We start from the raw sequence: 13970 nt of genomic DNA on the forward strand, positions 1-13970 counted from the left end.
TACAAAACTACCTCTAAGTTTCTGGGTTTCTTGTGTAGACAATAATTCAAAGCTAGCCAGCTATTTTATATGTTGACTTCTATTTTTTGGCTAGATAAGCTTATTCACGAGGATTATGATTCGGATTTTATATTAAACAGTAAACCCAATAAAAAAAAAATTAAATAGAACGACTCTAAAATGTTACAAAAAATTTATTCTCTGATAACGTGAGGTGATTCAGAAAAATGTATTTGATATAGATCAACTGAAATAGGTATATCAACTACTGATACAGAAGGATCACTGTTTTGCCTTTGCTTTTCTTAGATAATTCCTGCCAAAAATTGTAGAAGCACTTTCCTAAATCTGAAATGTTAATTGCCTGAATGGATATTTTTTATCTTGATCTTCATAAGTCCGGTGGTCAAGACCAAGGACGAACACCAACAGCCAATAAAGAAACTAGTTTGTTTAGCCAAAGAAAATATAAATTAAAACAATTTTATTTACAACCATATAAAAATTCATAACTTCAATGAGTACAAAATGTAACAAAAATAATACTAAAATTAACTATTTTTGAACAACGTATATCTAAACTTTTTGGTATATTCTTTAATACATATTAAAATACTATCTGTAAGAAACGCAGATACAGACATACAGCTTATATATAATATTATAAAAACAAAAATAAGGAACAAAACAAACTTGACCTGTCACTATCACTATCACAATTTCCCATCGTATTTAAAGCGTGTAAGGCATCAAAAAGCTTTTCAGCATCAGATATTACTTATTCATTCATCTTCTTGGGGTACTTCTGTTTCGGTTTCTAAGTCAGTCTGAAGGTAATCAATAACTTTAATCCACTGCTTGACCTAAAAGGAAAATAATTCAATTAAAAAGAATTGAATAGGTTAACAAATGGAAGGACTAACTTTCTTCCCTAGCAATAACCTCCTATTTGATTTCCGTTCATGTTTTAGAAGAGGTAACAGGGATTGCACTGACTGGTGGAACATACTTAAAGCTTTCGTTTTATTTCCATGTCTTAAATACAGCTCTGCGTTGTATCCTATGTCGAAAGCTTCTAGCAATTTTGGAGTGGAGGCCAAGTAATTTCTAAATTGTTCAATGGTACAGTTTCTGGGGCAGGAATATCTTGAACTAAATTCAATAAAAGCCTGCTGAAGTTTTATTAGGTAAGGTTCACATTCTCTGAGTTTCTCTCTATATTCTTTTTGTCTATCTCCCATATCAGTGATGTTATGGAAAATTTTTAATTGATATACGCCTCTATAGGCTTCGGCCAGTGCTTCCCCAAGGTCGTCTTTTGTGAATGTCTCGAAAGACTTCTTTAGAATAGCATCGCCATCTAATAGAAACCTCTCCGAGCTTTCAACAACAGGTGTAAACCTCACGAAGGGATGCATCGGTAACTCAATACTCTTAATGCGCCTATTCATATCGAATTGCAAAAGGTACATTAGGAGATTTGAACATTCGTAAGAATATTTAACACAACCTGAGAACTAAAAATATCAAAATTAAGAAAGCATTATTTTTTTAAATATAAATACTTACATCTAATGGAGCACTATGTGTAATTAAGTGCATGAACTTCTGTTTTTGTCTGTCTGACACATCATAAATTTTTCTATTAAACATCAATTTATACATAACAACACCAGTTGACCATAAATCTGACCTGGTATCAACTAGCTGCCTTTTATGATTTTCTGGTGCCATATAAAAAAATGAACCTCCTCCGTATTTAATTAAGTTCTTTCCTTTTAATATTATATGGCTTAAACTAAAAATAATTTATGAAATATTTATGTTAATAAAACAATAATAATGTTACCCAAAATCACTGAGTTTAATGGTCGGGCCATAATTAGTTACAGCAAAGCATAAAATATTTGCAGGTTTGATGTCCCCATGTAAGATACCATATCCATGGATATAGCACAATGCGGAACAAAGCTGGGTCATGATGTATTTGACCTCAACCTCAGTCAATGGTCCCCTAACTTGGTCCTGATATCTTTTTAAAGAGTTGTAACGAGCAAATTCTGTTCCAATATATGTGAAACTAAAACTTAAAAATTCATACCGTGCTTATTAAAGTGTTTCTACTAATTTAATTAAATGCTCAGGTCTCTAGAGAAATCAATTTACCAATGAAATATAGTATTCACAAACATATTAGAGAATTAGTTACCTCTTATTAATTTCATAAAACTTTAACGTAAGAACATTAGGATGTCGAAGGACTTTTAAAACAGCAATCTCATTTGCAACCTCGTCACAATCACTAGCCGTCACTATAAAGTTCCTCATACATTTAACAGCTACATATTCGTTATTTTCCTTAAACAAAATAATGATAATAAACAACAGAGAAACTCATCAATTATGAATTAAAACATACAGTAAATTTAGCCTTGTAAACAGATGAAAAGGATCCGAACCCCAACGTTTCAAGTAAGCGTATTTTAAAACGAGGAGATATCATTTCCTGAAAAGTTACCATATTTTCGACATGGTATTGTCTGGATGTCATCTAAAAAAGTTTATTATAAAAATAGGAGAATCATAATTACCATCATTTAGATACCAACTAATATTTGATAATATAATTCTAAGAATAAGTTAGCTAATTATAGAATGATACTTATTTCAACCTAAACAAATATAAATGCAATTTCCTGTATAGTCATATTAAATATATTTTTTTAGACAATAAACAAAATTGAACTTATTTTTATAATCAAACCAGACTAGGTTACAGCATAATTGCGCTTGCGCGGATATTCTTCTTCCCTATATTTATTTTATATTAAAAAAAATGTATTCCGCTTTTAATAACATTGGCATAATATTACAAAAGTTTGAGTTTATTTGTAAATACGGAAATATAGATATATTCTGTTATTAAATTAAATAAAAACTTACCTTTACAGGTACATCAAATTATGTTATTAAATTAACAAATATATTTTAAATTACACAAAATATTTTGTCAAATATTTAAGATCAGATTAAAATTAACTTCAAAAATATTAAATTTACTACGACTATAATTAGAAATGAAATAAACCCTAATATACGGACTAAGGGAAGATGGATACAACCCAAAAAACGCTTAAAAATATTGGGTTATGTTATATATGCGCTTGCGTATTAGTTAAATTAAAATAATATAAAGGTATTAATTAATTGTAAGTTTTGTAGATAATATAATAAATATTTTTATTAACAAGCATTATTATAAATAATAATAAATTACCTTAGCTAAGATTCTCAAAATAACGTAACACAATAATTGAAGAACACTTAATGACTAAACAAGTGAAAAATGTTTCCTACAGCCCTAAGTAACTAGATCATCTCAATTTCTGTCCAATGAGAAACAACCTTTCAGACATCTTTCATTTATTTATGATTTTGATAAAAAAGATATCTGCTAATTCGTTAAAAAAATCGTTTACTATATTATTATTTTATATTTATTAGATTATATAAAATTAGCGCCTGGGATATGATTAAATATGTTTTCATTTGTATATATTAAATACAAATTTTAATAATCAATAGATTAATTAGAAATTAAAAAAATATATATGCAAATAAAGATTTAGAAACAACTGTACTACTATAATGTACATTGTAAATAAGTAATTAAATAAATAAAAATAAGCGATAGAAATATTAATTACGTTATACATACGTAGAAAATATAAAATTATTGTTTATGAGATTTAAAAAAGGAAATATATAATTATTTCTTTCTCTATGTAATAAAAGTTGATTTAATTGAATTACGTTAAACAAAAACCAATTTGCTAACAAAAGGCTATAATTAAAAGCAATAAATTGCAAGTTACAATGAACAACAATAAAAATGTATAAATTTATTTTATAAATTATTTATACTAAAGTAAATTAATAAGAAAAATATAATATGTATTTATTAAGGATGCAATGTTAAAAATTGTAACATATATAACAACACAGTAATAGTGCTGAATTTGAAAATGAAAATTAGAGATTTTTAGATTAATTTTTAAGAATTAATTTTCAATTTAGTATTTTACATTTTACGCCATACAAATGGAATTGGAATTGTCCCTAAACCACTTGTACAGTGAAACATGATTGGTTTTTCCCTATGGTGACGAGGCGGTTTAGTTGTCGGTCAGTCTTCTGCGTTCTTCCACAATATAACAGTCGTCACGGTAACATTGCAATCATTCACAACTTGTCTTTCCTATTGAACGGGCATAATTTGCATTACATTGTCATTTAAGTTTTTCATCAAACTTTTCAGTTTTTACAAATTATATTCCCCAAAAATGGTAAGTTTGTTAAACATGTTACACCTACATATATTAATATATTTTTTATTTATACAAAAAAATATTGCATATAAAAATCATTCAGTCCGAATCAAAATTAATAGTTAATCTTTTGACCTTTTCTTAATAAACAAGTTTATGTAATTGCAAATCATTTTTATTATGTTATGGCTTATATATCTTTCAAATTAAAAAAAATTTATTCCTAAAACTATCTGGGAAAAATAAAATATGTCATGTTAAAATAAAATCTATAACATATCTTTGACTGACCACATCTCTATTTTTACCAGTCTTATCAGTTGTTCAATTTCATTACATTGTAATAATATAAAACAGTTCAGTTATGTGTAAAGGTAAACATACTAGTTTATAAGATTGTTATTAATAATCCATGCACAAAATGCCTACAAATAATGCAACTGTGATGTCAATTAAATTATAATCGTTTCGACTGAAATTACAAAGCAAAAAATCCATTGTTCTATTCTTTTGATTCTGATTTTTATCGTGTTATTTATTTCATTACAGAGAGAATTAGTTATCGTGGCATCATTAATAGCAATAACAATGGCACAGCGGCCGTCATATGCCGGAAGTAGTCCAAAAGGTTACCCAGAATTAGCTAGTCGTTTCCGAGATGATGACACCGTAAACATTAATAACAGGGTTGGAGAGACCACTCCTGAAGTCAATCCGAATCTACCTACTGACGCCCGAGGTGATGCCGACTTAGTAAAACGTGTTAGTGAATGGCCACGAGAAAATCAGCCTTTTTGGTTTATTAACGCTCAACACATCGAACAACACCGAAGACCAAATGAAAATGTGATTGGACAGCGCGGTATTCAAAGCAGCACTACAAGCACTATTACCAATCAGCAAAATAGTGCTAGCGGGTTACAAGCAACTAACTTTCAATCCAGATTTGGAGGATCAGAAAATACTGAAACAAGAACAGTCAAACCCCTAAGTCAAAGAGGGTCGTTTGCCGGTAGCGGTAGGAGAAATTAATTAATCCAATCACACTACTTAATTTTATAATGTATTTCAAGTAATAATTTGTTCTAAAATTATTAAAAGACTGCTTCAAAATTTCTTTAAGAATAAACGCTCTCTATTTTGTATAAACGCTTGATTTTGTTAAGATTAACATGTCTGATAAAATAATTGGTGAATAATAAACATTAAAATGAGTATTTAAAAACAATCAGTTGTTTAATTAGGTTTCCATTGATTTATCATTTGGTTCAAACAAAAATTACGGAGAAGAAAAAGTAATTCCTTTTAGTAACAGACTAACGGTATCTCGTACCACCAGACCAAATAGTTTAACATTTAAAATAACATTAAACCCAGTATCAGTTATGTACAAAGTCTGAATATAACTATCGTTTCGACTTCGAAATATTTTTCTAAAAATTTCAGGAATAGATAAACTAATATTTATTGCTTTATATTCCACTATATAGATTGTATACCTATAATCTTAAGATTGTTAAAAAGCCATTATAATGTAATTTTCTAGACAGTAACAGGTAGCTAAACATTTATTAGAGGGTACTTAAAATCTTTTGAAATAAATATATCACACAGTCGAATCGTATGAAATTTAATAATTGGTGTTGGTATTTAATGAATATTATTTAGTGCGAGCTGAAATATGGTGATCAAAAAACACATTACACAGAATATAAAATTTTATTTTTATCAACACAACTATAATACTAATATATTAAAATGAATAAGAAATAATTAAATAGCAATTTGACAAATTGCCAAACAATACCAAAAAAAAAACATACATTATCACAGGAACTTAGAATTCCGCTTATTTCAAACAGTTAGTCCAAAACATATGACAGTATTATAATATTGAAACATATGCTCAGGTACTCTTATAATTGGAAAAAAATAACCTATCGTCGGAATTATTCACTCAATCACTGGGGTTTCTTAAGATTACTTTGAACATCTTTTGGAAGTACTGGACAATTTGGAGGGAGATTCAATTGTGCTCTAAGATAATTGCCTTCTTCTTTCCTCAATATAGCGAGCGCTTTCATGTGCTTGTATTTTTCATTTAAGTCGCATTCAGCCTGAAATCACGAAATGAATAAATATCAACAAACCGATGACCGGCATATTAAAAAAACTGACCTGAGTTTGCTTATCAGCAACACTAAGAGGAGATTTACGAATTTTGCATTGCAGCTCCGATATTTTCGTCCTCAGATCTCTTTCTATGCTTTCGTGTTTGTGACCGGATTGCAAAATATCGCATTCTAAATCAACGATCTTATCTTTACAGCCACTTATTATTTTTTCCTTCTTTAGTAATTCACTTTCTAATTCTAAAAAAATAGATATTAGTCTGATTCATCTTAACGAGGGTGTAACATTTCAATATATTAGATAGAACCTTGATTATTAAATAATTAAACTGGTAGAGTGAGTTTATGATTGCTTGTTGTCAAGGTGAAGAAGATATTTATAAAATATATAAAGGATGATTATTAGTATGAAGATTAGTTTTTTTTACCTTCTTTTTTTCGTAACAGGTCAGCTTGATTTGTTTTCTTTCCATCATCTGAACCTAAAAAGTGGTATAATAAAAAAAAGTACAAATAACAATAACCTTCAAAATTTTATACATAAATATTAATTAATAAAGATGGAATAATTAAATAATTACCTATATAACTTTGTAATTCCTCAAACAACTCATATTGTTTCAGTTCTAATTCTCTAATTACTTTCAACATATCTTCATTTTCCTCGTCTAAAGCAACATTTTTCTCCGTAACACTGTTTAATTCTTTAGATAGCATTTCTTTCTCCTCTCTAATTTTATCCACAAGACATTGAAGAGTCTTACAATAAACGCATTCTACAAAATATATTTATACAGTTTGATTTCAAACAAGAATATAAGATTCAACAAAGTTTAAAATCAAATAGTTTCAAATAAATTTAAAACATTTGCTTCAATACCTACACATATTATAATTTTTATACCTTTTGATTTACTTCGATCTCGATCTTGATCATTTACTGACGATGGTCTAACATCATCTTCCGAGAAGGCACAATCTAATTAAAAAAATATAATACTGATTAAGTTTTAATAATACATGATTAATCTTACCTGAATTAGCATATTCTAACGATTCTGATGATGAAAAATCTAAGCCTCTCCGTTGATCATGTAGTGATTGCCTCTTAATTCTTCTTATCTCATTTGGTGATAGTGGCCTACTTTCATCTGATAAACGAGCTATATGCTTCTCTTTAAGAACATTATCTGCAATATTCTTTCTCAAACTATCATCAGATCCGATATTTTTGGGCTTTTTATCAAAATCGTTTTCTAAATTCTTAGAACGATTCTCTTTTTCTTCCAAATTTTGTTCGAGCTTCTCAAACCCAGTTAACAAGCGATTTTGTTCGTCAACTTTTAATTCCAAAGCAGTTTCTTCATTTTGAATCTTTTTAAAATAATCTTGATTCTTTTTGCTCTTTTCTTGCAGGCTTGAATATTCCTTTAACAAGTGATTATATTGTGCTTCTAAATCTGTCTTTTCCTTTATAATCTTATCTACTTCTGCTTTCAAGTTCGCTATTGCAACATTTTTATCTATTAACTGTTTTGTATTTTTACCTAATAGTTTATTAAGCTGCTTCTGATCCGTTTCTAAACTTCTAATTTGATTTTGTAGATCGTGTATTAATTTTTCCTTTTTGCCACACTCTACACTTGTTGATGATTTTTCTGCTGCAGATAATCTTAACCATTCTTTATTCTTATACTCATAATCACTGTACTTTTTAAGTTCAGTGTTAAGACATAGAATTTCAAGATCCTTGTTTTGAATAAGGTTAGTGTAATCCTTATCTTGTAATGCAAGAGATTCCTCTAATTTGGAAATTATATTCTGCTTAGTTGAAATTATCTTATTTAACTCATTTGTCTTAGACTCATAATGATTTGTCAGGTTACTTGATTGTTCTGTTAGTTTTAAAACTTCTTTATTTTTAACGTCAATCAGTTCACTAAACTCTAGAGTTTTTAATCTTATTGCTTCTTCCAAATCATCAACTTTACATTGCAACATTAAGGCTTTATCATTTAAACTCTTTACTCTTGACTCATAGTCATCTGTTAAAGTCTTAATTTGTTGGGTCAGTTCCACTATTTGCATATCTTTAGAGTCGGATGACTGGAGGACATTATTAAGCTTCTCATTTTGTTCTCTTAACTTGAACATTTCTGTAGTTTCTACTTTGAGGCTTTTGTTAAGTTTAGAGATTTCCTCATTATATTTTATGATTTCACTATCTCTTTCATCGATATCGTTTTGTAATTTTAATAATCTTTCCAGCATTCCAGCCTTTTCTTCTTCCAGCTCCTTGTACGACTGTTCAAGTTTCAATTTCTCCTCTTCCATAGTTAATAAAGATTCCTTTAACATAGTGTTTTCTGTTGATTTCATATCAGATGCATCGGCAGCATTAACAAGTTCTGTTATTTCTGCCTTTAAAGAATTTACTTCATAATGTAAACTTGAATTCTGGTCTTTTAATTCCATATTTTCAACTTTTAAATCATTTGTTGTAGATACAACACTATTGAGCTCTTCAGTTTTGTTATTATAGTCATTATTAATAGCGTCATACTTTTGTGTTAATTCTATAAGTTCCAACTTTAGTTTGTCGTTGTCCTTGGATAAAATTTGCAGTTCATTACTTTGTTCTTCTAGTTTAGTAACTTTTTCAGTAATTTCCCCTTCTAAACATTTGTTCAATTCTTGTACAGCTTCCTTTTGTTCTTCTAAACTCTTAATTGATGCTTGTAAAGATTTATAATCATTATTAAGTTGTGTTAAATGATCTTTCGTTATTTTAAGTTCACTAGAATCACTTTTCATAATCGATATTTGAACTTGAAGTTCTGATAGTTGACCTCTTAGCTGCAAATTCTCTATAGACAGGATATTAAAATCTGCAGTAATTGAATCCAAACATTCTTTCAAGCTATTTTCCTTCTGCAAACAAGATTCTTTCCAGCTATTTTCCTTCTGCAAACGTAGAGTTTCATCATTGAGCTGTATATCAAACATATGTTGATCCTCTCTGGCCTTTTGATTTGTTGTTTCAATAATTTCTGTTAGCACTTTAAAATCTCTAAATAAATTGCATTCCTGTTGATCTAAGCTTAACTTCAAATCTTCAATTTTTTTTAATTTATCCTTCGCCAATGATATATTATTTAAGGCTTCATCTAACTCGACCTCCAAATTGTTAAGATTAAGATCACAGGTTTCATCAGTCATACTTGAAACCTTCAAATTGTTAATATCACAGGTTTCATCAGTCATACTTGAAACCTTACAAAGAAGTTGCGATACTTTGTCCAGATCTTTATTTAATTCTGAATATTCATCGCATTCATCATTTTTAGTTGCTAATATTTGGTCTAATTTTTTATTTTCTTCTAAAAGACCTAACTCTATTAATTTATCTTGAAATTGTTGAACATCATTAATTTCTTCATTTTCTTCAATTAATCGATAATTTTCTTTTTCAATATTATCTTTTTCCATGTTAATTTTTTCTAATTCTGCCTTTGATTCAGTTAAATCACTTGTCAAGTTCTGCAATTTATTGGTCAGTTCTGACAATTGATTTTGTAAATCTTTATTGGACTCAATATAAAATTTACAATCAGTATCAGCTTTAGAAAAATTATCCTTTACCATTTTAATTTCATCATAAAGATCCGTAATTTCGTTTTTGACTTTATCATACTCTTGTTTTCGGAGTTCAATATTTTTCTTTTCTTCCAAAATATTTCTGTTTTGGTCTTCCAGAGCAGTGTTCAACTCTTGGATTTCCTCAAGCTTTTCTCTTAACAAAATTATTGTAGATTTTGAGGTTTCCACTTCTTCTGTCATGGCTGCTATTTGCTGATTTAAATTAGAATTTTGCTCCTCTAAACCTTTGATTTTTTCATTCAGATTTATCAACCTTTGTTCGTTTAAGCTCTCAAGTGAGGACATTTTATTTTCTAACCTTATCACATTTTGTTTATAACATTTTTCTTTTTGCTCAAATTCAAGCGCAAATTCCTTCATGTTATTTAATTCCTGAAGAAGATTCAAGTTCTCTTGATTTTTATTATCCTTTAATGTCTTCATTTCAATAAAATCTTTATTGAGGTTTTCCTTTTCATTTTCCAGATTATGATATTTTTCTTGAATTTCCTGTTTTTCACTTAAAATGCTTTCTAGAGATTTAAGCAAATTGTCGTGTTCAATCGTTTTCTTATTTAAACATTCCTTAACATTTTTAAGCTCTATGGCATCTTCTTTCAAGTTAGTTATTTCGGTTACATATTCTGACATTTTAGCTTGTAACTCCAAATTTAAAGATTGCTGATTACAGAAGTTTGTTGTGGATACTGTTATGTTTTCTTTTAATTTATTCATTCCTTTATGCAGCTCGTCAATCATTATCTTATAATTATTGTTTTGAACTTTCATATCCTCGAAATCAGAAATAATGTTTTCGTGCAAGGCTAATTTTGACTGTAAAGTGCTATTTTCAGCTGCGGCTTCTTCTAATTGTTTTAACAATTCACTGTTCCTTTGATCTATAATATGTTGATTTTGTTGCATTTCCGAGTATTCAGATTTGAGTTTCAATAATTCATCTTCATAAGATACTGCAGCTTCAGCTTCTGTTTTTACAACCTGTTTTAGATCAGAAATTTCTTTTTTAGCTTCATCAAGCAACTCAGAATTAAGTTTTAATGTTTCGACTTGAATCTCTAAATCTTTGTGCATCTCTTGTATTTTATTAATTTGCATCAAATGAGATTGATTTAATTCCTGTAATATTTTATATTCTTTTTCTAAATCATTATGTTTCATTTGTAACTCAACATGTTGAAAGTTTATAAGATCATATTCTTTTTTATCAACACATTTTTCATTTTCTACTTGAATTTCGGACAGTTTTTTGTGCATTTCCTCTTTGTAGTCGCACAATTTTTTTAACCTATTATTAAGAATGTCTAATTCCACTTCTTTGGTATCTTTCTCTTGTTTAATAGATAATTTCAAGGACTCTATGCAAGAGTCTTTTTCCTGGATTTGTTTTTCAAGCGAAGACAATTTACTGTTAAGGTGAGCTTCAATGAGTTCTTTTTCATTTAATTTATTATGGATTGCTTCAATCTGACTTTTTAATTTTGCATTGTCTTCCATTATAGCTACACGTTCACCTTCATCTTTTATAACAATATCTTCAGTTCTTGAAATTATCTTATCTTCTGTTATTCCCCTTAACCAATCTTGAACTTCAGTAACTTCCGATGTATCACCAAATATATCTAACTGCTCTTCCTCTATAATTGTCTGTAATGATTTTCTAGGAGTGCCTTTGGGTGTATTTCCTTCAAGAACAGATTTAAGAAAAATTAAATTTTCATAAATATCACGATGACTTTCCATTGATTTAATTTTCATTTCTCGTTCTTTAATAATATGTTGATTGAGGCTGATGTTTTCTTCTCTTAAACGATTGGCCAAATCTCTTAATTCTTTAATTTCATCACACTCACTTAAGAATTGTTTTTCATAATTTGTAAAGCATTTTAAACTTTCATAAGATTCCTCCAATAATTCTTTTTGTACTCTAAGGGTCTTTGATGGTGTAGTTTCCTGTTTATGAGAATCATCTTCATCACTGCTTTCATCCAGTGTATATGAAACCCCACTTGAAACTTTAAGGGAACTGGATTTTAAGGGCCTATAATGTCCCATAGTATGCCTTCTAGGCAATGCTTTGTTGATTTTCAGATCTTTTTCCAAAGTAACAGCCGAAAATAGCTCAATATTATGTATTTTGTCTCTCAACGTATTAATAGTCTTTTCTTTTTCAAGCCGTTCTAGACTTAATTGATCAATCTGCAGTTTATAATCTTGGCAGAGACGAGCATACTGTTTCAATTGATCTTTATCAGTAACTTTTTCATTGATAACTGGACGATTTTTTACATATTTAGCTCTTTGAGCAAATTCCAATGTTGATTTCGTTTCGTCAAGAGCAGCTGGTGTAATAGTACAAATAATAAGTGTCCTGGAATTTCCCCCTAAGGAATGTTGCAAGAGTCTAGTCAATTTTGAATCTCTGTAGTTTATAAACTGTTCATTTTCACTAAGTTTCCGAATTACCAAACCAAGTGTTGTAAGCGATTTATTAATCAAAACACCTTCAGCCTGTCGTTCACCTTTGAGATTCATTTGACCAACTCGTTCTGAGCCAGCAAGATCAACTAAACTTAATGATGATTCTGTATAAGACCCTTCAGAATCCTTACTTTGTGCTTGAATTATCTAAGAAGTTATTTCTAGTTATATAAAACAACAAATTAAACAGAAACTTACCAATTTAAAGATGGTATGCGATCTGCTCGATCTTTCATTCATATCTGTGCAACCAATCTTTCTTATTTTCATACCCTTTTTCATTAAAATAAATAGTTCTTCCTTTTCTCTAATCACCTCTTCTTTCACAGCGACATGGACTCCTTGATAACAATCTTCCCTGATTTTTATATCTTTTGCATCAACGTCTAGCAAATCATTAATTTTTTCATTATATATTTCAAGATATGAGCACCTAAAATATATTTTCAATATTTTATTAAAGATACTATAAAATATGTTTATATACGATTCTACCTCAACAAAAAATTTTTTGTTAAATTTTCTTCAATATATTTAAATATATCTTCAATGGCATAATTAATAATTCCTGGATTATTTTTGCTACCTAAGATAGTATGCGTTTTCCCAGAAGATGTTTGACCATATGCAAAAATTGTCGAATTTATACCATGAAGGCAAGAAATCACTAGTGGATTTACTACATTGTCATAAACATCCTTATTGGTTTTATGTTGATCAAAAATATGATCTGCAATATGGTAATGATTAACATTTCCTTATTATACTATAACACACACTTACCAAAACTGTAACAATTTTGTACATAATCAACCTGAACAACGCTATTTTCCTGAATTTCCCACAAAGCTTCTGTTTTTTCCTTCAACTCTCTTTCAATTAGAGGTCGAATTTTAACAGCAATTTGAATATTTGTAGCACTCATATTTAAAACGCCCTTATTTAAATTTTATGCCGCCAAATCTATACTAATATCTACAAACTTTTAATCTGAAAAGTAACAGAAATAAAATTTCAACGAAGCACTTTAATAGTTCACCTAATCAGATATATCTGATACTATTACATACCCAAAAATACCACATTTATATACAAAAAACATTTGAATAACTTTTAAGGCATAACGATCACTACGATATTTTAACATTAAAAATGGTTTTCAAAAGTCGTCGATAACTCCCTAACCTCTAAACTATTTTAAAAAACACCAATCAGGAAGGAGTTTAACTGTCACATATATGGACTTGCGCGTTGAGTGCAAAATTATTATTAATAATTACTAATTTTGAACTAAAAATTAAAAGAAAAATTTAAAATCATTTAAGCTATATGTGAATATTTTAAAATTAAATTTATATGAATGGTTACCAAA

General features: G+C 28.8%; 3 protein-coding genes across 3 annotated transcripts; 1 reads left to right on the top strand and 2 right to left on the bottom strand.

Annotated features, from left to right (window-relative positions):
* Positions 1–469: 469 nt before the first annotated feature.
* Positions 470–3313, bottom strand: LOC143196886 (serine/threonine-protein kinase ULK3). Its single transcript, XM_076404824.1, has 7 exons — positions 3278–3313; positions 2420–2551; positions 2210–2358; positions 1850–2086; positions 1570–1798; positions 924–1517; positions 470–863 (listed from the first exon to the last, which is right to left on the bottom strand). The coding sequence occupies exons 2-7, from the start codon at positions 2549–2551 to the stop codon at positions 783–785; spliced, it is 1422 nt and encodes a 473-aa protein (XP_076260939.1). The 5' UTR covers positions 3278–3313; the 3' UTR covers positions 470–782.
* Positions 3314–4184: 871 nt separating this feature from the next.
* LOC143196897 (uncharacterized) lies at positions 4185–5556 on the top strand. The gene is made up of 2 exons (XM_076404837.1): positions 4185–4346; positions 4878–5556. Exons 1-2 carry the CDS (start codon positions 4344–4346, stop codon positions 5358–5360), a joined length of 486 nt encoding a protein of 161 aa, XP_076260952.1. The 5' UTR covers positions 4185–4343; the 3' UTR covers positions 5361–5556.
* Positions 5557–6033: 477 nt separating this feature from the next.
* LOC143196882 (uncharacterized) lies at positions 6034–13946 on the bottom strand. Its single transcript, XM_076404817.1, has 10 exons — positions 13669–13946; positions 13382–13588; positions 13094–13328; positions 12797–13031; positions 7495–12745; positions 7365–7439; positions 7042–7236; positions 6889–6942; positions 6507–6700; positions 6034–6445 (listed from the first exon to the last, which is right to left on the bottom strand). The coding sequence occupies exons 2-10, from the start codon at positions 13521–13523 to the stop codon at positions 6290–6292; spliced, it is 6537 nt and encodes a 2178-aa protein (XP_076260932.1). The 5' UTR covers positions 13524–13588; positions 13669–13946; the 3' UTR covers positions 6034–6289.
* Positions 13947–13970: the final 24 nt, after the last annotated feature.

Source organism: Rhynchophorus ferrugineus, unplaced genomic scaffold (assembly GCF_030347505.1).
Source record: "Rhynchophorus ferrugineus isolate W39M unplaced genomic scaffold, kcgeb_rfMv2 rfM5, whole genome shotgun sequence".
In the NCBI taxonomy this organism is placed as follows: domain Eukaryota; kingdom Metazoa; phylum Arthropoda; class Insecta; order Coleoptera; family Curculionidae; genus Rhynchophorus; species Rhynchophorus ferrugineus.